This window comes from Heterodontus francisci, chromosome 24, assembly GCF_036365525.1.
Source record: "Heterodontus francisci isolate sHetFra1 chromosome 24, sHetFra1.hap1, whole genome shotgun sequence".
Taxonomy (NCBI): Eukaryota; Metazoa; Chordata; class Chondrichthyes; order Heterodontiformes; family Heterodontidae; genus Heterodontus; species Heterodontus francisci.
Genome location: NC_090394.1, coordinates 29276669 through 29302879, shown reverse-complemented (window position 1 = coordinate 29302879; position 26211 = coordinate 29276669). Strand labels below are relative to the sequence as shown.

Below are 26211 nucleotides of genomic sequence, written 5' to 3'. Positions count from 1 at the left end.
ATGGCCTTTTGGTAGCTTTTTTTCATTTAATCAATTGAAAATTTTCACTTTTTTCTGCAGACATGGGAAACTTTGAAGGAGGCGACCAATGGATCACAGTATCACAGGGTCAGGCTGCACTGCTAAAATCTCCAGACATTAGCAGTTACCCACAACCGCAAATGACCTGGTTCCGTGATGGCCAAAAGATTATCCCTAGCAACAGAATGTGAGTGAGCATGTTGATGATCATTATCATGCTACTGGTGATTTTTTTAAAATTAAAATTGATAAAATAACAGGAAATTCCATAATACTGATATAGCATAGATTTTAAGAATTCACACTTACAGCATAGACTGTGTGTGCTGGGAGCATGTATTTGGGTGTAGAGATCAGAATCTTCCATCCATTACTTCTCCAGAAGTGCACTTGCATAAAGTTAGCGATCATGTATTTCTTAACTGCATTCCAGTCAGGATTTGCCACTACTATGCACAATTAAACTTGTTTTCAGTCATCTAAAAATTGTTGTTGGCAGGGGATAATGAAGCAGGGTACTTTGCAGTTATTATCCAAGGTCAATATTCATATATGTCTTAATTCAGTGAAGCTAAATAAATAGGGAATATAAAGAACAAGACATGATCGTTTTTGTTTTTTTAAAGGAACAGTTTGTTTACATTATATATTGTTTAAAAAAAAGATCAAGGGCAGGAATCCTCTCAGAGCTCCTCTGCTGCCATAACCAAGGTGGCAGAAGCGATGCGTAAATGGGGTTTCCATCACACTTCCAGCGAAGTTATGGCAATGGAGAGGGAGCAGCTCCAAGGAAATTCCCTGTCTTTGTTAAATGATTCAGGTCTGTTCACACAATTCCAGGATTGTGGTTTGTTTTTAGTAAATATTGGATTCTTACAATGACTAGGATTTTAGTTCCTTATTTCAGTTTCCCTGTTCAAATTGCTTGAAGTTTTAGCAAGTCTTAAAAATGTTGGAATATTTGTTGATGATAAGAAACATGTCGTGAGTGAGCTATGAGTGAAAGTGAGTTTGAAAAATATAAAAATGAAATACCATTTACTCCAGAATTTAAGAACTTTGCTACAAGAAAATTAGGCGTGGTCAGTCTTACAAAAGGATAAAGAATCAGAAGCAGAACCTGGGTAAGAAGTTGCTAAATTGAAAGATAAGCAAATAAAATAAGGTTGGGTGGAGAATTAAGAGGAGGAATGCAAATATGTTTTCATGGATGAATAAAAAGGCAAAAAGCAATGGAGGGAAAGTGGGAAACAGAATGAAGGTTAATGAACAGAACATTATTGAAAGACAGAGAGAAAGAATAAAAGAAAGAAGGAAGAAAAGGAAGGGACCAAAACAGGAAAAAAGTTGCCTCTCTAATTTCACAGTTGTTAAATGCATTCTATAGCTTGGACCATTTCAACCAGGAAGGTGTCAAATGAGCAAGGTGTTGGAATCTTCCCAGTATCCAAACCTTGGGAAAACCTGAGCTAAATAAACAGTTAAGCAGAAAAGAAGTATTTGGAACAAGAGGGGAAAGTAGGAGGTAGATTTAGTAATGGAGCTCCATTGAAGGGAATAGAGAAGTTGATAAGGTTCGGGTTGACGATAGCTGAAGACTTGCATCATTTCCAGAATCACACCAGGATTGGACAGCTTTGGCTGGGCTGTCGGTTATCTATAGACAAGAACACCACAAGACATTTAAGCCAGGCCTCCATATTGAGATCCTGCATTGTCTAGCAGATGAACATGTGAGGAAAGGATGTTGGCAATGGAGCTTCACATAATTTCCCACATTTGGAACTGTTTAGATACTGAATTAACCAACTCTGAACATGGCTAGAGGGAGTATTGGTCTGTGACTGAATCTGTGACTTGCCATTGACACCCCTCTGCAATTTCTCCAAGTCTTCCAACAGAGTCGAATTTGCCTGTCATTGTCACAGTTATATGCAGATGCACCATGTTGCTCATCACTTGCACACTGTTAATACTTCTCATAGCAGTGGATAAGTTGCAGATTTGTCAGATAAAACTTTACTTTTAATGCACATCAATCTCATGTCATTTCACCAAATGAGTGTTTGAGTCCAATGTGAAAGGAATGTTGTTATGACGCTTAAAGTCATGAGTTGTTACTTTTAGCAGATGTTCTACTCTAAGACTAGCGGAGTGAATCACAGCTATTCGTGAAACAAGAAAAAACATTTCTTGCAGTTATTTGTAGTCTTATTATTTGTAGTTTAATCAAGCTCTCTTTTAATATAACTTTGTGCCTTCTGCTACAAATTAGAATGAAAACTACTTGAAGGAATAAATCACTAAACTGCAAACACAAATTTGAAATGTAAATCATTAGATGAATTAAGTGACTTAATGTAGGAATAGATATTTGGAGAGATATTTTATTGCCAAGCAAAAAAAAATGCAGTCCTTGGCATTAATGATACTTTTAGTGGTGCTAATAGAACAATTTCCAGTGTTGAGAGTCCTTGCCTTCAGCCCCATCCCCTTTGACATGGATGCCAAAGTAAGGTTTCCAGGAGACTGTTATAACACCTCTGAGGAATTTTGGCTGTCTAGTATATTTTGTGATCCTTACCACACCAACACTGCAAGTAACATTTACAGAATCATAGAGATAATTATCCAATTCCTTGTTGAAAGCCATTCTAGATCCTAGACACTTTCTAGGTTTAAAAAAAAGGTTTTTTCTCAGTCAGAACCAGTTTTGTTAGCCCCAGTAAAGGCAATGGAATTCACTCATGGCCCTGTTAGCACACTCTTGACAGGAGTACAGAAAAAGGTCAAGTATCAGACAAGGGTCCAGCATGATATTTGGCTTCTGATCTTCCTCACCAGTTTTTGGGATGCCTTTTTTAGGACAGAGCCTCCATCAACCCCAAATATGGTCTGCTGCATCAGGGGAACGTGGTTGGAAAAGGAGACTGCCAGGCTGGGAATTTATTGCCCCTGTCCTGGGATTCTAGCAGCGAGCTGAAATATCTAGTGAAAGAAGGTACACCCATTCATTTATAGCCACAAGTGAGGACTGCCTGGCAGGATGGGTTTGAGGGCGGGCAGGTGGTGGTGGTGGTTGGCTAGATCCCTGAGAATTTACAAAACCCTTCTGGCCAAGTTTGGGGATAGTTTCTGCAACTTTTGGAGTTGTAGGAAGTGGGGAGGCTGGTACCTCCCTCCCTCTCTCCTGTTGTGGACACTGGGATGCTTTGCCTTCCTTGATTGGTGCATCTCCAGTACGACAGACACACACTACTGGTATTGAGGTGATCTATCCCAATCCCACATACTCCTTCAGGGTCAATGACAGATGTCACCAGCCCGGCTCAGACTGGAACTTATGCCAGGATGTCAGGCCTACAGATATTTGGCTCTATTTAATATCTTTTTTAATATCTGACATAATTTCCAACAAATTAAATGTATGCAAACCTTACAAATATGTTGAGATGCACCATGCCCCTCTGTGGTTGCAAAGGGATTCATCAGCCTGCTTTCCGGTCATTCTGTGGGTAGTATAATCATCTGATGGGAGGTACGCATAAGCAGGACATAACAAGCTTTCCTTACTATTTTTTCAAACTTCGTTTTGGGGAGCTGCCTGATAACGGGAACCTCATCTGCATGGAATCAAGGGCATGAACCACTTTATGAGACTGCACACCAATGCAGTAGGTTCTGTATTAGTTGATGAGGAAAAGAAATGCATTTTCCAGACAAACCTTTGTCAGTCATTGATGAGAGGTTCATTGCTTTGCGTACAAAATACATACTAAATTTCTCAAATCAAAGATGCTTAGTCTTGGGGTAAAAATGTTCTATTATTTTTAGAAATAGTGTTACTGTATCAGTAACTGAATTTCTGATCTCTACTTCAAGGAACAATTCTCTAACGATTAAAATTTACACGTTAATATAACTATAATGCAGTGTAAAATTTAACCCTGAGACAATAGCTATTTTAAGTACAGACCAGTACATCAGTTATTGGAATATAGATACTGTAGCTATTCTTAGTGGCAAATTGATTAAACTGTTTCACTTTATGACTATGGATAAAAGCTCAGCTAAAACTGATTATAAATTATTTGCCTTAATGTAACCAATAAATATGGCAGTGAATAAAAATGTTCAAATACTCATGACAAAATGCAGTAGTTAACAAAAAAGTGGGTATTGATTATGTAGATTTTAGCCGCCCATGCACTCTCAATTATTTTCTGACTTAATTTTATTCCAATATGTGCCAGATCTGCACCAGTAAACCAAAACGGATTGTGAGTTCAAAATGTTCTCTAGAATTTGAACACATAATTTACGCTGATACTGGAGCGTTATATTGTTGGAGGTCCCATCCTTTCAGTGAGATGGTCTCTTCAGGTGATATAAAAACTCCCAGGCATTATTCAAAGGTTAAAAGGGAATTTACCTGGTTTCCTGGCCAACATTACTCCCTCAACCACCACCAATAAAAACAGATCAGCAAGCCATTTATCTCATTTGTTGTTTGTCGGACAGCAATTTGGCTGCTGCATTTACCTAAATAGCAGCAGTGCCCAGACTTCAAAAGCAATTTATTGCTGTGAAGCACTTTGGAACATCTTGACATGAAAAGCACTCTAGAAATACACTTTCTTTAAGAACACTTGTGGTATTGCTTACGAATCATCATGTTTCTACATAAATGACAGTCCACATGAGACTTTATATAAGGATGGGTTCTAATCTCATGCAGTCCCAAGTCCTTTCTTTCTTTAAAAAAAAAATTGTTGGATAAATATTTTGCTCTCAAATGATGGAGATCTATGCTAAAGAGTGCAATGCTACATTCCTTTTCACCATCCAGCATGAGCAACTGGATTCCAAAGTCAGGCAAAATACAGTCCGATTTCCAGCACTATTCTTCGCACCAAGATTCTACAAATACTACACTAGCAGGACTTGCGTCTCTCTGAGTGGCATTCACATTTTAGCAATTATAATTCTGCTGCACTGCACCTTGGCGCATGCTGGGAGTGCACATCTCAAGATCATGGTCTCAGTGCACACTTTTGCAAATATGCTCCCAGTGCATGCCAAGGACAAGCACTGTGGAAATCTTTCCCGCCAGTTCCAAATTCGAGGCTATTTTCTGTCATGGGTCTATGCCCACTCGGAACTCGGTTGAGATTACACAAATTCATTTCCTTTACAAATAACATACACAAGAGATTTTGATCCCCTCATGTCTGGGCTTGATTTGAACTCCAAGGCAAAAGGTTAGTGTCTTATCTAGTATGCCGTACACAGTGGGCCTGATTTCTGCAAATGGCTGGGTTTTGAATGAGTTACTGCCCAGTCACTCCTAGTTCACACTTTACAATAGCTTTTGGCCAATAACCAACTGCAAAGCATATTTAATATTTAGCAAAATAATGTATCAATTGCACTGTTCAACCACTGGGAGGTACGCGAGTTATGGGTGAGATCGGGGTGGTGAAGGGAAGAGCAGGAGAACTCAACCCTTCTTCTCTGTGATTTGCCTGGACCTCCCACCTTTCCTCACGACTTGACTGGAAGCTAGAGAATTCCCAGCTGTGAGGCTTTGTTCTTTTAAATTCATTTATGGGATGTGAGCGTCACTGGCAAGGCCAGCATTTATTGCACATCCCTAATTGCGCTTGAGGAGGTGGTAACAAGTTGTCTTCTTGAACCGCTACAGTCCATGTGCTGTAGATACACCCACAGTGCTGTTAACGAGAGAGTTCCAGGATTTTGACCCAGCAACAGTGAAGGAACGGCGATATAGTTCCAAGTCAGGATGCTGTGTGATTTGGAGGTGAACTTGCAGGTGGTGGTGTTCCCATGCGTCTACTGTCCTTGTTCTTCTAAATTACAGAAATATAATAATAGAAGCATCTTGGGATGTTTTCCTGCAAGTTGTTGTATTCTGATTTTTTTTTTTAAAGTGCTCATTTTAAAAAGAATATTCTTCCTGTCTGTTCTACATAGAGTGAATCCCCATAATTAGCCATGTCCACTGGTGAAAGCTTGTGCCTGGAGCTCAATATGGGCCGCACGTGGCTCATTTAAATAGCCAGGGTGGGCCTGCCCCCCCCCACAATCTCATGGAGGGGGCAGTATCTCCATCCCTGGAAATGGTGCAGCTGCCTGTGCGCTGGCACTGGTGCCATTTTCAAAGGGCAGCCAGCCCTGCTGGCATATTTAAATTTTTCAAGAAAGATTTCCCCATAAGATCCCCCAAAATTTCCCCCCCCCATAACAATTACAATTAATAAAACACAATTATTTTCCCTTACCCCCCCCCCCAAACCTTTAGCTTTTACATATGACCTTCCCCCCCACCCCCCCAAACTGCACAATGTTTAAGGTTCTACCCTTTCCACCATCCCCTACACCCATTACGTGTATTTGACCCTGTTTCCCCCCTCCCACCCCCACACTGATAAACCTACCTCCTCCGTCCTCCTCACCAGTGTGGTGCCTCGTTTCCCTGGACGGGGATCTGAAGGCGTGGGAATGCCAGCCGCTGAGCCGAAGAGCACTCCAGATCTCACCTAAGTGTATTTAAAGTTAGTAACTTTATTGAGTTACATTGAGTCTGTCACTCTAGTATTGGCCTTTATAGCCACTCCAGGCGCTGCTCCACAAACCACTGACCACCTCCAGGCGCTTACCCATTGTCTCCCGAGACAAGGAGGCCAAAGAAGAAGAAGATATTCAAATTGTGGTCCTGCCGCCGAGCGGCAGGCGGGGGGGGGGGGGTGGGGGTGGGGAGCCGCTACGGAGCCTCACCGCTGGGAGAATCAGGCCAGGCCCTCCCAGGGTCGAGGTCCATGGCGGGCCTCATCCAGAGCCATCTTCAGGCCCCTCCTGCCACGGATCACGACATTGAGGGCTTGTTAAAATCCAGCCCACTGTCTCTAGAGATTAAATTGCAAGCAAATAATCAGCTGTGCAAGAGGGCTTTCAATCATTTTCTGCAGTAAAAATCTGTAGCAGGGTGACACTGCTGGTCAGCTGTCATACTGTAGCACAAAAGGAGACTTCAGTTGCAGTTCTTTTTTTTTACCGGACGTAGTGCGAGAGTGGTTTAGAAAATGCAAAGAAATGGTTACTGTGTAATCCACCTACAGTGGGCCTGCTTTGTTCCAATGATATAATTCATCACAAGCAATGTTCTCAAATTCAAGCATGTTAATGTGTACGTTTGTTCAGACAAGATTCTCAGTTTCTCCAAACACGATATACACAACCAGCTTCATGCCAAGCAAAACTGCTTTGATTTAGTGATACCAGAGTCATTTACGGCATAGAAGGAGTCCATGCTGGCTCTCCATGGAGCTATCCTTCACCCCTTTGCTTATCAAGAATCTATCTACCTCTGCCTTAAAAATATGTAAAGTCTCTGCTTCCACTGCCTTTTGAGGAAGAGGGTTCCAAAGACTCACGACCCTCTGAAAGAAAAAATTTCTCCTCTTATCTGTCTTAAATGGGCGACCCTTTATTTTTGAACAGTGACCCCAGTTCTGGATTCTTCCACAAGGGGAAATATCCTTTCCACATCCACCCTGTCAAGACCCCTCAGGATCTTATATGTTTCAATAAATAATAATTTTGTTTATTAAAGAAACCTGGTTGGTGGATTTCATTCTGAAATGTACATAGAATATATAATTGACTGTGTCAGTAATTGGGTAAACATTTAAATATATGTTGTGACCCGTGGGGAAGTGGAACTAGAGGAAGACAGTGCACTCCTCCCGCCTTGGTCATAACAGTAGAAAATTGGACACATTTTAAGAATTCAGGAAATACTTCAACCATCTTTTTGTCTATTTGTGCCTTTTTTCTGTCACTTTTTCACCATAACTTCTGATCAAAGCCTAAAAGCCCATAATTCTCAAAACTAGTTCAAAGTAGTTTTAATGCAAATTGAGGAATTTGTATGCTAATAAGCAATTAATTCAGTCTTGTTTCTCTGAATTACTTTGTTGAAAACTTAGTTTTGCCACTGTTTGATTATGACAGTTCTTTGAAAGAAGTACCTGACCTGATATCTGTCCAGCTGGGGTTTTACCATGTAACTGAGTTTTGTACATATATGGCCTGAAATCAGTGCATTGGCATTTATGAGAGAGCTTACTTGGAATTGGTAATCCAATAGTGCTTGCTCATTTTTCCAGCAACGAATCCATCAAAGGTTCTTTGGTTATTTCCTTATCTACATTTATATTTTATGCTCTTTCCATACTTAAAATTAATTTCTCTATCTTAATTTATTTGAAATTATTAGTTATCGTTCAACAGTTAGTCATCTGTAAAGAACTTAACCCTCAGGATACTGAAAGGCCATTTAGTTTTCACTATAATTGCACCCTCCTTGCTTTCTAACAAACATTTCAAATTTTGTCTTTTTGAAAATATCTCGACAGCTGTTGCAAATTGCAGTACAACCAGAAAATATCATTCTTCCTATTAATTAAATTAATTAAATAAAGGAGTGTGATGGAATGCTCTCCACTTTCCTGGATGGATGCAGCTCCAACAACACTGAAGAAGCGCGACACTATCTAGGACAAAGCAGCCCGCTTGATTGGCACCCCATTCACAAACATTCACTCCCTCCACCACCGACGCACAGTGGCAGCAGTGTGTACCATCTTCAAGATGCACTGCAGCAACGCACCCAGGCTCCCTAGACAGCACCTTCTAAACCCACGACCTCTATCACCTAGAAGGACCAGGGCAGCAAATGCATGGGAACCACCATCTTCCAGTTCCCCTCCAAGCTACACACCATCCTGACTTGGAACTACATCGTTGTTCCTTCATTGTCACTGGGTCAAAATCCTAGAACTCCCTTCCTAACAGCACTTTAGGTGCACCTACCCCACATGGACTGCAGCGGTTCAAGAAGGCAGCTCACCGCCACCTTCTCAAAGGCAATTAGGGTTGGGCAATAAATGCTGCCTTAGCCAGTGACGCCCAGATCCCAGGAATGAATAGAAAAATTTAATTTTTTTTACATGTTATAATTTTGGTGAAACTTGTTTTTACAATCCTTGAAGGATGAAAGAGAAAGATAGGTTAAAACAGCTTGCATTTATGTAGTACTTTCCCTATTTGCAGTAATCTGCAATCCCCATTTTCAGTACATTCCAAAGTTTATCACAGCCAATGAAATGTTCTCACTGTTGTAATGTCGTCAAATGCAGCACCTAATTTCTGCATGCCAGGCTCCCACAAATAGCAATTAAATCAGTGACAAAATAACCTATTTTTGTGGTATTACTCCAGGGGTAAATGTTGGCCAAGACACGAAGCGATCTTTGAATAGTGCCATGGAATTTTATATGTCCAGTTGAGAGGGCCTCAGTTTAACTTCTGATTTGAAAGACAGCACCTACGACATTGCAACATTCCCTCCTGATTACACTGAAGTGTAAGCCCAGATTATGTGAGCATGCCTATGGAGTGGAGCTTGACCTCAAACGTCTACTAACACTGATGCTGCATTTCAGAAGCGGGATGGGGGAGCAGCAGGGCTACCCGTCCGCAAACGGCAGGGAGTCAATTAAACTATTAAGGCCCATTGTCAGAGGACGACTGGAATTTTCCAGTTGGCCTGCAGGTCCCCGGAGGCAGAAGGAGCATGGCAGCTGCCTGGTGTTGGCTAGCAGTGGTGCAGTGGGGGGCGGGGGGCACCGCTCCAGGAAGGCTTAGAGGCCCTCCCTGCTTGTCTGGTTTCAGCTGCAGCCACAGGCTGCCTATGGACGGGCTGTCCCCCACAATGGTGGCCCGGCTGAAAAGGCCATTTTTTATTTTATTTTTCAAAAAGTTGGAGAGGGTGCTGCCATCTTGGAGCACCCTCTCCCTTCCCTGCCATGGCTTCCTGCTACTGCTTCTGAGCTGGAGGGCCTCCTATTGGTCAAATCAGGGAAAATCACAGGTGAGTGATTGTTCTCCACAGAGGGTGGGCTTCTGACCCCTTTTTGAGTCTGATGGCAGAGTCCTGAAGCCTGCAGGGAAACTCCTGCCTAGAGACATTGCAATGGCTGTCAGCACCAGGAGCATCACTCCCAGGACCTCAATCGAGTTCAGGAAATGCTTCAGTCACCTTTCAAATATATGCACTGCTCGTCATTTCTCCCTGTCACCAACATATGGATATTCTGCTTCCTCTGTCACTCTCAATAATTCTCACCCCTCCATCATATCCTTTTCAAAGAACAAGAACACTACAGCACAGGAACAGGCCATTCAGCCCTCCAAGCCTGCGCCAATGTTGATGCCTGCCTAAACTAACACCTTCTGCACTTCCGGGGTTTATCCCTCTATTCCCTTCCTATTCATGTATTTGTCAAGATGTCTCTTTAACGTCGCTATCGTATCTGCTTCCACCACCTCCCCTGGCAGCATGTTCCAGGCATTCACCACCCTCTGTGTAAAAAAAATTGCTTCGCACATCCCCTCTAAACTTTGCCCCTCGCACATTAAACCTATGTCCCCTAGTAACTGACTCTTCCACCCTGGGAAAAAGCTTGTGACTATCCACTCTGTCCATGCCGCTCATAACTTTGTAAACCTCTATCATGTTGCCCCTCCACCTCCGTCGTTCTAGTGAAAACAATCCAAGTTTTTCCAATCTCTCTTCATAGCTAATGCCCTCCAGACCAGGCAACATCCTGGTAAGCCTCCTCTGTACCCTCTCCAAAGCCTCCACGTCCTTCTGGTAGTGTGGCGACCAGAATTGCACGCAATATTCTAAGTGTGGCCTAACTAAAGTTCTGTACAGCTGCAACATGACTTGCCAATTTTTGTACTCTATGCCCCGACCGATGAATGCAAGCATGCCGTATGCCTTTTTAACTACCTTATCCACCTGCGTTGCCACTTTCAGTGACCTGTGGACCTGTACGCCCAGATCTCTCTGCCTGTCAATACTCCTAAGGGTTCTGCCATTTACTGTATACCTCCCACCTGCATTAGACCTTCCAAAATGCATTACCTCACATTTGTCCGGATTAAACTCCATCTGCCATTTCTCCGCCCAAGTCTCCAACCAATCTATATCCTGCTGTATCCTTTGACAATCCTCATCATTATTCACAACTCCACCAACCTTTGTGTCGTCCGCAAGCTTACTAATCAGACCAGCTACATTTTCCTCCAAATCATTTATATATACTACAAACAGCAAAGGTCCCAGCACTGATCCCTGCGGAACACCACTAGTCACATCCCTCCATTCAGGAAAACACTCATCCACTGATACTCTCTGTCTTCTATGACCGAGCCAGTTCTGTATCCATCTTGCCAGCTCACCTCTGATCCCGTGTGACTTCACCTTTTGTACCAGTCTGCCATGCAGGACCTTGTCAAAGGCTTTACTAAAGTCCATATAGTTAACATCCACGGCCCTTCCTTCATCAATCATTTTCGTCACTTCCTCAAAAAACTCAATCAAATTAGTAAGACACGACCTCCCCTTCACAAAACCATGCTGTCTCTCGCTAATAAATTCATTTGTTTCCTAACGGGAGTAAATCCTGTCCCGAATAATCCTCTCTAATAGTTTCCCTAGCACTGACGTAAAGCTCACCTGCCTATAATTTCCTGGATTATCCTTGCCATCCTTCTTAAACAAAGGAACAACATTGGCTATTCTCCAGTCCCCTGGGACCTCACCTGTAGCCAATGAGGATGCAAAGATTTCTGTCAAGGCCCCAGCAATTTCCTCCCTTGCCTCCCTCAGTATTCTAGGGTAGATCCCATCAGGCCCTGGGGACTTATCTACCTTAATGCTTTGCAAGACACCCAATACCACCTCCTTTTTGATAGTGAGATGACTGAGACTATCTGCACTCCCTTCCCTTGGCTCATCATCCACCAAGTCCTTCTCTTTGGTGAATACTGATGCAAAGTACTGATTTAGCACCTCGCCCATTTCCTCTGGCTCCACACATAGATTCCCATCTCTGTCCTTGAGTGGGCCAACCCTTTCCCTGGTTACCCTCTTGCTCTTCATACACGTATAAAAAGCCTTGGGATTTTCCTTAATCCTGTTTGCCAATGACTTTTCATGACCCCTTTTAGCCCTCCTAACTCCTTGCTTAAGTTCCTGCCTACTGTCTTTATATTCCTCAAGGGATTCGTCTGTTCCTAGCCTTCCAGCCCTTACAAATGCTTCCTTTTTCTTTTTGACTAGGCTCACAATATCCCGCGTTATCCAAGCTTCCCGAAACTTGCCAAACTTGTCTTTCTTCCTCACAGGAACATGCTGGTCCTGGATTCTAATCAGCTGACGTCTGAAAGACTCCCACATGTCAGATGTTGATTTACCCTCAAACAGCCGCCCCCAATCTAAATTCTTCAGTTCCTGCCTAATATTGTTATAATTAGCCTTCCCCCAATTTAGCACCTTCACCCGAGGACTACTCTTATCCTTATCCACAAGTACCTTAAAACTTATGGAATTATGGTCACTGCTCCGGAAATGCTCCCCCACTGAAACTTCGACCACCTGGCCGGGCTCATTCCCCAATACCAGGTTCAGTACGGCCCCTTCCCTTGTTGGACTATCTACATACTGTTTCAAGAAGCCCTCCTGGATGCTCCTCACAAATACTGCCCCATCCAAGCCCCGAGCACTAAGTGAGTCCCAATCAATATAGGGGAAGTTAAAATCACCCACCACCACAACCCTGTTACCTTTCAACCTACCACAACACACATTATACCATTTCTCATTCACATTGCAAACAGATATTCATCTTGTGCTTGGCCCTTCCACAGCAACCACTAGCACTATTTCCTTCAAGTTTGCTAGCCTTTGCACAAATGCTATAGGTCCTACCTCACTTCCCACTCTCCACACCTACTTTCAGCTCAACAGCTTTACATCCTGATTGCTTCTTCCTCCTCTTAGTATCTACATAACATGCAGAAGCTCCACATATCTGCACTCTTTTCCAGATGACATAACACTCAGTCTTGCATTAATAAGAGCAGGAAGGACCACCCAAGCTCATGGTGCTGTCAGATGAGGCGCAGCAAATGCTGGAGACCAGTGGCTCCTCCAGTACTGGAGATTTTGAGGCCATGGTCTTCAGTGAATGGGGCCTCTGACTATTACATGCCCTCCTTTATGAACCTCTGAAAAACTGACAAGCATACAGCTTGATTATATCACACAGTGGCGCAGTGGTTAGCACCACAGCCTCACAGCTCCAGCGACCCGGGTTCAATTCTGGGTACTGCCTGTGTGGAGTTTGCAAGTTCTCCCTGTGCCTGCGTGGGTTTCCTCCGGGTGCTCCGGTTTCCTCCCACAGCCAAAAAGACTTGCTGGTTGATAGGTAAATTGGCCATTATAAATTGCCCCTAATATAGGTAGGTGGTAGGGGAATACAGGGACAGGTGAGGATGTGGTAGGAATATGGGATTAGTGTAGGATTAGTATAAATGGGTGGTTAATGGTAGGCACAGACGCGGTGGGCTGAAGGGCCTGTTTCAGTGCTGTATCTCTAAATCTAAATCTAAACTACATTGTGATTTGTTGAAGGCAAGTCATGTTTGACTAACTTGATTAACTACTTTGATAAAGTAACGGAGAGGATTGATGGTGGTGCGGTTGGTGATGTGCATATGGACTTCCAAAAGACGTTGGATAAAGTACCACAGAATAAACTTGTTAGCAAAATTAAAGCCCATGGAATTAAAGGAACAGTGGCAAGATGGTTACACAACTGGCTAGGTGATAGAGAACAGGAGTAGTGGTGAAAGGTTGTTTTTCAGGCTGGAGATGAGTATGCTGTGGCATTCCCCAGGGATCGGTTGGTATTAGGACCACTGTCATAGTCATAATGGCACAGAAGAAGGCCATTCAGCCCATCGAGTCCATGCCAACTCTCTGTAAAGCAATCCAATCGGACCCGTTCCCTGGCTCTGTCTGCGTAGCCCTGTAAGTTTATATCCCTCAAGTGCCCATCTAATTTCCTTTTGAAATAATGCATCATCTCGGCTTCCACTACCCTTGTAGGCAGCGAGTTCCAGGTCATTACTACTCGCTGCGTAAAAAAGTTCTTTTTCACAACCTCCTTTATCTCTCGCCCAAAATCTTAAATCTGTGTCCCCCTAGGCCTTGTACCATCAGATAATGGGAACAGCTTTTCTCTATCTACTCAATTCAAACCTATCAGAATCATGTACACCTCTAATAAATCTCTCCTCAATCTCTTTTGCTGCAAGGTGAACAACCCCAGCTTCTCCAACCTAACCTTGTTGCTATAATCCCTCATCCTTGGAACCATTCTGGTAAATCCCCTCTGCACCCTCTCAAGGATTCTCGCATTCTTCCTAAAGTGTGGTGACAGAGCTGGACGCAATACTCTAGATGTGGCCTAACCAGAGCTTTATGAAGGTTTAGCATAACTTCCCTACTTTTGCACTCAATACCTCTATTTATGAAGCCCAAGATCCCATATGCTTTACTAACTACTCTCTCAATATGTCCTGCCACCTTCAAAGATCTATGCACATGAACTCCCATGTCCCTCTGTCCGTGTATACTGCTTAGAACTGTACCATTTAGTCTATATTGCCTCTTCCTATCCCTTTTGCCAAAATGCATCATCTCACATTTCTCTATTAAATTCCATCTGTCACTTGTCTGGCCATTCCATTCTGCTAGCCTAGTACTGAACTTTAGGGAACACCCAGTCTGAAAAACAACCATTTACCGCAACTTGATGTTTTCTGTCCTTAAGCCAATTTTTTATTCAAGCAGACCCTCCAATTCCATGAGCCTGAATTTTGTTAACCAGGCTTTTATATGGTACTTTGTCAAAGGCTTTCTTTAAATCAAAATAGACAACATCCATTGCTTTCCCCTCATCAACCTTCTCTGTTACTCTAAGTTCTATTCTAGAAAGCCAGTTGTTAAAGGATAGAACAGGGACCAGTCTTCACACTGTTTTATATTCATTTACAGAGTTACACATTACAACCACAGTTTTAGTCTGTGTCTAGTTATAGGGCACAAGTGAATCCCCAGTTAATGCCCACCACCTGCATCCAATTAAACACAATTAAGGTATAATTGGTCGTTTGGTCATACAGAGCTTGAGTATTGCTGAAAATGGAGACATGTTAAGCTTTTCTTCTTGCATTCATCAGGACAATCTGCAAGAATACCATTGTCAGGGCAAACAACAACTTTATACTGTATGAGAAGAGAGTGCTGATTGGTTGGCAAGTGAACTCTGATTGGTAGAGGTGTTACCATGGAGAATGCACCAGTTTACGGTGACTGACATCCTGCGTTGGCACTTGCGCCGATTTTCTTTTCACCTGAATTCAATAAGGATGAAAATTGAGTCTGTTTTGCCTGACCATCCAAGACAAGTTCATACCCCACTGTTATTTATAAGTGAAAGTGTGAGGAGCAAGCAATAAAAAGCAGTTCCTTATATTTTTTCCTTGTTTCCTTCCATTTCTTTCGATATGCTTATATTAGGCATTATTCCCTAGCTAAGGGGCTGGACAGACAATTACTCTGCTCTGCTTTTGCTAATTGACCATCAGGAGCAACCGGGGAATTGCTACTGGTATATCAGTCGACTGCTACTGGATTCCACAAGTCCCCATTTTCATTCATTTAAATTTTTCTTTATCAGAAGAACTAATGTATATTTAAGAAACAGATCAGTGTTAATAGATTAGGAGCAGATCTAGGTACACCATGCATAAAATAGTTCACACATTTTAATGAGTTGAAAATGAAGAGAAATATATTGTATTGAAGACCTATCTTACTTTATAGGTTCCTTTTGGAACTAACATCACCTTAGTAGCATCTTTGATATTAATATCCTCTGAAAAATTACTAAATTGCTCACGAATTTCCTCTAAATTTAATATTTAGATATTAAATATTTGAGTGCACCACATCTAGATTCCAATTCAAAATTGGGTTTCTTGCCGAAAGCAAAGATTTTTAATTTGTTTTTTCATCTCACTTGACTATGAGAAAATAGTTCCATTGTATGAAAGCAAAACACTGCGGATGCTGGAAATCTGAAATAAAACAGAAAATGCTGGAAGCACTCAACTCTGATGAAAGGTCATAGACTTAAAATGTTAACTCTGTTTCTCTCTCTACAGATGCTGCCAGTCCTGCTGAATGTTTCCAGCATTTTCTGTTTTTATAATAATAGTTCCATTGTATATTGATATCTCCACAAAATATCAATTTTGTTGAGTTTTCCTCAATCTGTACCCTTTTTCCCTTATAAAATGTTTGTACTGTGCACCAGTGGCAACAGAGAGAGTAAGTAGATGGTTGGTCTCCACATGTTGGTTTATGCCACTGTTTCATGAGCTGCTAGGAGCTGAACAATTAAATAACCGACCCTCTATATTTGTCTCCTGATGGAAAGGGTTTGAGGCTTTGCTCAGTACTTTATTTTTTATTTAGAGATACAGCACTGAAACAGGCCCTTCAGCCCACCAAGTCTGTGCCGACCAACAACCACCCATTTATACTAACCCTACAGTAATCCCATATTCCCTACCTACACTAGGGGCAATTTACAACAGCCCATTTACTTATCACCTGCAAGTCTTTGGCTGTGGGAGGAAACTGGAGCACCCGGTGAAAACCCATGTGGTCACAGGGAGAACTTGCAAGCTCCGCACAGGCAGTACCCAGAATCGAACCCGGGTCCCTGGAGCTGTGAGGCTGTGGTGCTAACCACTGTGCCGCCCTTGAAAATGTTTCTGCCCAGTACTATATTAGCTGCTTTGTCAGTGGAAAGCAAAGAAAAACTTGCATTTCTATCGTGCTTTCACGTCCTCAGGACATCCAAAGCGCTTTGTGATAGTGCTATCACTATTCTTAACATAGACAAATCTGGCAGTCAATTTATGTACAACAAAGTCCCACAAGCACCATATGAATGAATATTTTTTGTAGTGTTAGTGCTAGTACACGAGGAGAACTCACTGCTTTTCAAGTTGTGCCATAGAATCGTTTGCATCTACCTGAAGAGACAGGCAGGTCCTTGTTTTAACATATGATTCAAAAGATCACCTCTGACAATGCAGCACTCCTTCAGAACTGCACTAAAGGGATTGATCTTCACACTTGGTTTGTTCAGGGTAGTCAGGAGGGGAAACTCCCTCAGAGATTTGAATGCAAGGCCCAGGCCATTTTAACTCCAATTAGTATGTGGCTCAGCTATCTCCCACCCAAAACTGCCAAGAGTGATGTATTGAATGGACAGGAGTGAAAATTGTGGCAGGACCTGACGATGCTGGGGTCCCAAGACGGCAGTCTCTGGAATGGTTGGTGCTGGAGGGGGTTAGGGGGGCGGTGATCGGCCATGGTGCTGGAATGGAGCAGCAAGGCTGGGTCTCGGAAGGCCCAAGGTTTTCTTGTGCGACCCAATAGAACACTCTTGCTCCTCCTGCTCCACAAGTATTCCTCTAATAGGTTAATAGTGAGACTTACTGTGGCCTCTTCTGGTCACTCAGTTGACTGTCACCAGCTCTACCTGTTGGGATTGGCTCTGTGGAGGCCTCCCAAACTTTTGAGTTAAAATACCGCCATTGTGCTGTGACTTTTGAATGTAAAACAGGTCCCTACTTGCCTGGGGTAGGAGGCTTTCCTATGTTGTTTCAAGTTGGTGCAGCATTAAAATCCAACACGAACCACCACCTCCTGGCACCAATCACCACCTGCCCACAACACCACCCCACTTCACCCCCGATCCTCCCTGTCATTTAATGGCCTGCCCACAACCTCTAGCTAAGAGACCAAAATGCTACCAGCTGAGCCAAGCTCACACCTGAAGATGGCAGAGATTTGTACACTCAAACTCTGCAACACAGCATGTTGGAGCTCAGGCATGGTGTCTACCATGCTGCCAGAAGCACAAAATCTGCATGAATGATACCTGTAGAGTGGAGTTTCCATGGTGTAGCTACATTTCAACTTACATTGCAGTAAGAACACTGGAGAGCATTACCGTGAGACCAACTTCTTAAATGGTCTTAATTTTTCCCTAGTATTGTATAAAAATGGAGGAAGTTAGGTGCAGATTGGCAGGACTGCCACTAGCCCCCTTATTGATCATCTTGCCTCATTCCCTGAAGTTCTTTATGGTGAGAAGAGAAGAAAACTGAAAACCTGGCAGCTGGTAGTTTTATCACAACAGTATTGCCCAAAGGGTATGCTCTAATTTGGTTGGAGGCATTTGTCCCATGTCTTTCCCTCTTCCTTTGTCTCTTCCATGCATGTCATGAATGTATGGACCATATAAATATTTCTTTGATCACTTGTGTGAAGGCAGCCAGATTATCAGGTGCAGAATATTTGCTGTGGATCTCAAATGATTAAAAGGACATGTTAAATAGATAGCCATGACAATTACAAAATGCAGCTTATGTTGACCATTGGGAAGTTTTTTCCCAATCGTATTGTGCATATACTGAATCCCTATTAAAATTCTTTTGATGCTGTTCGAGTTAGTGATGACAAATCTCCTGGGAATGGTGTTTTGTAAGAAAAGATCAGTAACATGAAGGAATTTTAACTAGTACATTTCCCTGATGTATTGATGGCTACTGCCCATTCATTCTACTTTAAAAATACATGGATTAAATAAATGGTGCAGGAGTTAGATTAGAAATGGCTCATTGGTACCATTGGAATTTGTCAAAATTACCCATTGTGATATTGCGATCAGGTACAGCTACATAACCCCATTTCCAATGCAGTCCTTGCTGAAATTATTTTTGTTGCAGCTTGGTTTAACAAAATGAAAAGAGAATTGTCAGGATTTTTTGACAGAAAGAGCTTGTATTTATATTGTATCTTAGTGTGTTTCTTGGAAACATCCCAGAGTGCTTCATGTGAAATGATTTGCATTTTGAAGTACTATCATTTTTTATGTGGGTAAATGCTGTAGCCATTTTGAAAGCAACAATGTTCTATAAACAGAAATAATATGAACAACTAATCGTTTTTTGATGGTGGTCAAGGGAACAATGTTAGGACACGAGGAGAACTCCCTGCTCTTTTCCAAACAGTAGTATGGAATCTTTAATAGCTGTCTGAAAGGTCAGAGCATGTCCTTTATTTATTATTTCACTGAAAGATATTGGGCTGAACTTTATAAGCTCGCCGCCGAGCTTGAAGGAAGATGCGGCGCACGCGCGACTTGTGCGCTGCTGAGCCCCTGCGATGTTTTGCGCGGGGGCTCATTTAAATGGGGTGGAATGGACGCCCCGATGACTTAGAGGGGATGGCCGCTCCATCCCTGGCAACAGTGTCCGGCGCCACTGTGCAGGCACTAGCACCATGTTTAAAGGGCTTCAAACCCTGCATTTTAATTGAAATTCTTAAAGTTTCTTTCTTTTCTTTTGGGCCTCCTTATCTCGAGAGACAATGGATACGCGCCTGGAGGTGGTCAGTGGTTTGTGAAGCAGCGCCTGGAGTGGCTATAAAGGCCAATTCTGGAGTGACAGGCTCTTCCACAGGTGCTGCAGAGAAATTTGTTTGTCGGGGCTGTTGCACAGTTGGCTCTCCCCTTGCGCCTCTGTCTTTTTTCCTGCCAACTACTAAGTCTCTTCGACTCGCCACAATTTAGCCCTGTCTTTATGGCTGCCCGCCAGCTCTGGCGAATGCTGGCAACTGACTCCCACGACTTGTGATCAATGTCACACGATTTCATGTCGCGTTTGCAGACGTCTTTATAGCGGAGACATGGACGGCCGGTGGGTCTGATACCAGTGGCGAGCTCGCTGTACAATGTGTCTTTGGGGATCCTGCCATCTTCCATGCGGCTCACATGGCCAAGCCATCTCAAGCGCCGCTGACTCAGTAGTGTGTATAAGCTGGGGGTGTTTGCCGCTTCAAGGACTTCTGTGTTGGAGATATAGTCCTGCCACCTGATGCCAAGTATTCTCCGAAGGCAGCGAAGATGGAATGAATTGAGACGTCGCTCTTGGCTGGCATACGTTGTCCAGGCCTCGCTGCCGTAGAGCAAGGTACTGAGGACACAGGCCTGATACATTCGGACTTTTGTGTTCCGTGTCAGTGCGCCCTTTTCCCACACTCTCTCGGCCAGTCTGGACATAGCAGTGGAAGCCTTACCCATGCGCTTGTTGATTTCTGCATCTAGAGACAGGTTTCTGGTGATAGTTGAGCCTAGGTAGGTGAACTCTTGAACCACTTCCAGAGCGTGGTCGCCAATATTGATGGATGGAGCATTTCTGACGTCCTGCCCCATGATGTTCGTTTTCTTGAGGCTGATGGTTAGGCCAAATTCATTGCAGGCAGCCGCAAACCTGTCAATGAGACTCTGCAGGCACTCTTCAGTGTGAGATGTTAAAGCAGCATCGTCAGCAAAGAGGAGTTCTCTGATGAGGACTTTCCGTACTTTGGACTTCGCTCTAAGACGGGCAAGGTTGAACAACCTGCCCCCTGATCTTGTGTGGAGGAAAATTCCTTCTTCAGAGGATTTGAACGCATGTGAAAGCAGCAGGGAGAAGAAAATCCCAAAAAGTGTGGGTGCGAGAACACAGCCCTGTTTCACACCACTCAGGATAGGAAAGGGCTCTGATGAGGAGCCACCATGTTGAATTGTGCCTTTCATATTGTCATGGAATGAGGTGATGATACTTAGTAACTTTGGTGGACATCCGATCTTTTCTAGTAGTCTGAAGAGACCACGTCTGATGATGAGGTCAAAGGCTTTGGTGAGATCAATGAAAGCAATGTAGAGGGGCATCTGTTGTTCACGGCATTTCTCCTGTATCTGACGAAGGGAGAACAGCGTGTCAATGGTCGTTCTCTCTGCACGAAAGCCACACTGTGCCTCAGGGTAGATGCGCTCGGCCAGCTTCTGGAGCCTGTTAAGAGCGACTCGAGCAAAGACTTTCCCCACTATGCTGAGCAGGGAGATTCCACGGTAGTTGTTGCAGTCACCGCGGTCACCTTTGTTTTTATAGAGGGTGATGATGTTGGCATCGCGCATGTCCTGGGGTACTGCTCCCTCGTCCCAGCACAGGCATAGCAGTTCATGTAGTGCTGAGAGTATAGCAGGCTTGGCACTCTTGATTATTTCAGGGGTAATGCTGTCCGTCCCAGGGGCTTTTCCGCTGGCTAGAGAATCAATGGCATCACTGAGTTCCGATTTGGTTGGCTGTATGTCCAGCTCATCCAGCCCCGACGACTTAGAGGGGATGGCCGCTCCATCCCTGGCAACAGTGTCCGGCGCCACTGTGCAGGCACTAGCACCATGTTTAAAGGGCTTCAAACCCTGCATTTGAATTGAAATTCTTAAAGTGACATGTGTTAAAACAATAAAGTGTAAGCTTTATTATCAGTGCAACATCCCCTCTTCCACCCTCCCCAAAGAGAATGCTATATCTGAAACGCCTTTTCCAAAAATGTTAAAAATTAGATTCCAACCTTTCCCACAACCTTTCACCACTTTACCTTTCAACCCCTTTCCAGCATCCCCCATCAATCGCGTAGGATTCTGCCGTTCATCGCTCCACATGTTCACCCCCCCCCCCCCCCCCCCCCACCCTGAAAATTTAATTCCTCCCTCCTCTCCACCAATGTCACGCCTCGGAACTCCGGAGTTCCGAAGGCGCAAGAGTTTGGCATGGCATGGCTTTCGCTATCAGGAAAGTAATTATTATTTAATGTTAATATCATTTGCATATGAAAATGAAGGTGGGGGAGTGGGGATGGGGTGGGGTGGCTGCACCAAGGCCTCACTGCTAGCAAAATGTGCGGGTCCTTCCCGCGTCAGGGGTCGTGGTGGGCCTCTCCCGGAAGAATTTTCTGCCCCTCCACCCCCCCCCCCAGCCGGAGGGCGAATAAAATTCAGCCCAGTGTCTCTGATAATGCAGCACTCTCTGAATTGGCACTAAAGTGTCAAATTAGAGTTTGTGCTCAAGCCCTTGAGTAGTGTTTGAACCTAAACCTACTGACTTAGAATTGTGCTTGTTACCAACTGAGCTAAGGTGATATTTTATGTAAGCAAATCACTTGTACTGCATTATCTAACAAGGTGGAATATTATAATACTTCAAAAATTTCTGTTCTTCGAGAAATTTAATGGTGTGGTATTCACAAAAAATCCCAATAGTACAGAGAAATGTTGCTATATATAAGTACAGGGGATCTGAAATCAATTGTTTAGATCCAAATTTGCAGATATCAGTGTCCTCTTCCCACTCATCTAAAAAGATGCATACATTAGATGAAAAATAAATGAATCAGACATTATGTGACTCTGGCTACAGTCAGTAACTGCTTACCTGGACACCACGCTGGCGGCAAACAAATGTTCTAAATATGATGTTGTGTATAATCACATGTATTAGTTTTCTCTTGCAATTTGGCTTTTATTTTTACATGTGCATCATTTAAAATTAGGTCAGAAATGCCATAATTTGATGCTGTTAAAGCTGTACTCAAAATCTTACTTTTACAATTCAGCTGAACCATTTGGTTTATATAGCCCATTGATTGATTGTATACTAATCTTGACTGACGAAGACGATGCAGATGGAAGCGAACAGGTTCACCGAGAGCCCGATTTACCTGATGAGGTCCTTTCTTAAGTGCATTACTACTAACCAATTAATGAAGGTACCCCACCAGCATTCAGATCACTAGAGGACAATGGTGGGAGCTGATGAAATGTTTTAGTACCTGCACTCCCTTCCTCCACCCCCTCCCCCCACACCACGCCCCCTTCCCAGCTCACCCCCCTCACACCCCCTTACCCCCACCCCCTTACACCCCCTTCCCAGCTCCCCCCTCGCACCCCCTTCCCTCCACCCCTTCCCACAGCACCCCTTCCCCCCACCGGCATCCACCTATCCCTGAGCAGGGGCCATAACAACCCCACTGCCTTGTGGGTGTCTCGGGAGAGACCAAGGCTAACGGAGTAAACCCTAACAGAAAATCCGGAGCGGAACCCCGAAGGCGGTCATGTGCCACATTTGGCATGTTTCCGGCAGTTCCTGCAGCCATACCGGCGCCAAACGTTGTGTTCTGCACTCCTTTGGACCCCACCAGGAAGGCCGAACGGGGGGTTTTGACGCTTGGGCAACTCACAACCTCCATACATCCACCCAGGCATGCGCCATGGAGAGGTCACTCCTTAGTCGCTTCACAGCGACCAAAACAACACGGAAGGCAGCAGTTACGGGTTATAAGTCCAGCTCAATTGGCGCAGAGATTGGGCGCCACGGGTTGCCTTTGTCGGTGGGAGAGGTCATCGCATCTCACTGGACAGCTACTGCCCGCCTCAAACCAGGCAGCCCAAGGTCAGTAAGTTTCTGTCTCGTCACAGTCCACCTGCTTCAATGGGTGCTTGGAGCTCAGGGTCATTGCCCAACAAGTGGACTGTAACACCGCACCAAACAGCACAACAAAAAAAGGAAAGAAGGTACCAGCAATTCGTTTTGCAAGCTGGAACGTCAGAACTATGTGTCCTGGCCTGTCGGATGACCTTACTCAAATCAACGATTCTCGGAAGACCGTCATCATTAACAACGAGCTCAGTAGACTCAATGTGGAAATTGCAGCACTTCAGGAGACTCGCCTCCCTGCGAGCGGATCTCTAAGAGAGCAAGACTACACCTTCTTCTGGCAGGGTAGGGATCCTGAAGAACCAAGACAGCATGGAGTGGGCTTCACCATCAGAAACTCTTTGCTCAGCATGATAGAGCCACCCTCAAATGGCTCAGAACGCATACTGTCCATCCGACTGTTGACCGCCTCTGGTCCAGTACACCTACTCAGCATCTATGCTCCAACACTCCACCTGAAGCTGAAGACCAGTTCTACGAGGAAACGTGTGAAGTGGAATGCAGACTGGTTTCAATCTCACTTTGAAGAGCTGGAACCTGTCACAGCTGCTAAGCGCATTGCACTGCTGAACTACAAGAAAGCCCCCAGTGAGTTAACATCGATAGCACATAAAGCAGCCAGAAGCACTGCACAAAGAACAGCCAGGCGCTGCGCGAATAACTACTGGCAACACCTATGCAGTCATATTCAGCTGGCCTCTGACACCGCAAACATCAGAGGAATGTATGATGGCATTAAGAGAGCTTTTGGGCCAACCATCAAGAAGATCGCCCCCCTCAAATCTAAATCAGGGGACACAATCACTGACCAACGCAAGCAAATGGACCGCTGGGTGGAGCACTACGTCGAACTGTACTCCAGGGAAAATGTTCTCACTGATACCGCCCTCAATGCAGCCCAGTTTCTGCCAGTCATGGATGAGCTGGACGTACAGCCAACAAAATCAGAACTCAGTGATACCATTGATTCTCTGGCCAGCGGAAAAGCCCCTGGGAAGGATGGCATTACCCCTGAAATCATCAAGAGTGCCAAGCCTGCTATACTTTCAGCACTGTATGAACTGCTTTGCCTGTGCTGGGACAAGGGACATGCGTGATGCCAATATCATCGCCCTCTATAAGAACAAGGGTGACCGCGGTGACTGCAACAACTACCGTGGAATCTCCCTGCTCAGCATAGTGGGGAAAGTCTTTGCTCGAGTTGCTTTAAACAGGCTGCAGAAGCTGGCTGAGCGTGTCTACCCTGAGGCACAGTGTGGCTTTCGAGCAGAGAGATCCACCATCGACATGCTCTTCTCCCTTTGCCAGCTACAGGAGAAATGCCGCGAACAACAGATGCCCCACTACGTTGCTTTCATTGATCTCACCAAAGCCTTTGACCTCGTCAGCAGACGTGGTCACTTCAGACTACTAGAAAAGATCGGATGTCCACCAAAACTACGAAGTATCATCACCTCATCTCATGACAATATGAAAGGCACAATTCAGCATAGCGGTGCCTCATCAGACCCCTTTCCTATCCTGAGTGGCGTGAAACAGGGCTGTGTTCGCGCACCGACACTGTTTGGGATCTTCTTCTCCTGCTGCTCTCACATGCATTCAAGTCCTCAGAAGAAGGAATTTTCCTCCACTCAATATCAGGTGGCAGGTTGTTCAACCTTGCCCGTCTAAGAGCGAAGACCAAAGTACGGAAAGTCCTTATCAGGGAACTCCTCTTTGCTGACGATGCTACATTAACATCTCACACTGAAGAGTACCTGCAGAGACTCATCGACTGGATTCCGGCTGCCTGCACCGAATTTGGCATAACTATCAGCCTCAAGAAAACGAACATCATGGGACAGGACATCAGAAATGCTCCATCCATCAATATCGGCGACCCACGCTCTGGAAGTGGTTCAAGAGTTCACCTACCTAGGCTCAACTATCACCAGTAACCTGTCTCTCAATGCAGAAATCAACAAGCGCATGGGAAAGGCTTCCACTGCTATGTCCAGACTGGCCAAGAGAGTGTGGGAAAATGGCGCACTGACGTGGAACACAAAAGTCCGAGTGTATCAAGCTGGTGTCCTCAGTACCTTGCTCTACGGCAGCGAGGCCTGGACAACGTATGCCAGCCAAGAGCGACGTCTCAATTCATTCCATCTTCGCTGCCTCCGGAGAATCCTTGGCATAAGTTGGCAGGACTGTATCTCCAACACAGAAGTCCTCGAGGCGGCCAACATCCCCAGCATATACACCCTACTGAGCCAGTGGCGCTTGAGATGGCTTGGCCATGTGAGCCACATGGAAGTTGGCAGGATCCCCAAGGACACATTGTACAGCGAGCTCGTCACTGTTATCAGACCCACTGGCCGTCCATGTCTTCGCTTTAAAGATGTCTGCAAACGTGACATGAAGTCCTGTAACATTGATCACAATTCGTGGGAGTCAGTTGCCAGTGATTTCCAGAGCTGGCGGGCAGCCGTAAAGGCGGGGCTAAAGTGTGGCGAGTCGAAGAGACTTAGCAGTTGGCAGGAAAAAAGACAAGCGCAAGGGGAGAGCCAACTGTGTAGCAGCCCCAACAATCAATTTTATCTGCAGCACCTGTGGAAGAGTCTGTCATTCTAGAATTGGCCTTTATAGCCATCCAGGCGCTGCTTCACAAACCTCTGACCTCCTCCAGGCGCTTATCCATTGTCTCTCGAGACAAGGAGGCCAAAGAAGAAGAAGAAAGTCTTAACTATTTTTCCTCATGTTTGTATAATCTGCAGTTTGTTAATTATGCAGTAGAATCATATCACTAAA

The 26211-nt window shown here is 44.4% G+C and overlaps 1 protein-coding gene across 3 annotated transcripts in view; it reads left to right on the top strand.

Annotated features, from left to right (window-relative positions):
* Window positions 1-26211, top strand: part of sdk1a (sidekick cell adhesion molecule 1a) — a 973689-nt gene that overhangs the window by 371689 nt on the left and 575789 nt on the right. For all 3 annotated transcript variants that reach the window (XM_068055814.1, XM_068055813.1, XM_068055815.1), the window contains exon 4: window positions 61-208. In XM_068055814.1, coding sequence (XP_067911915.1) covers window positions 61-208 — 148 coding nt within the window. The remainder of the gene's footprint in view (window positions 1-60; window positions 209-26211) is intronic.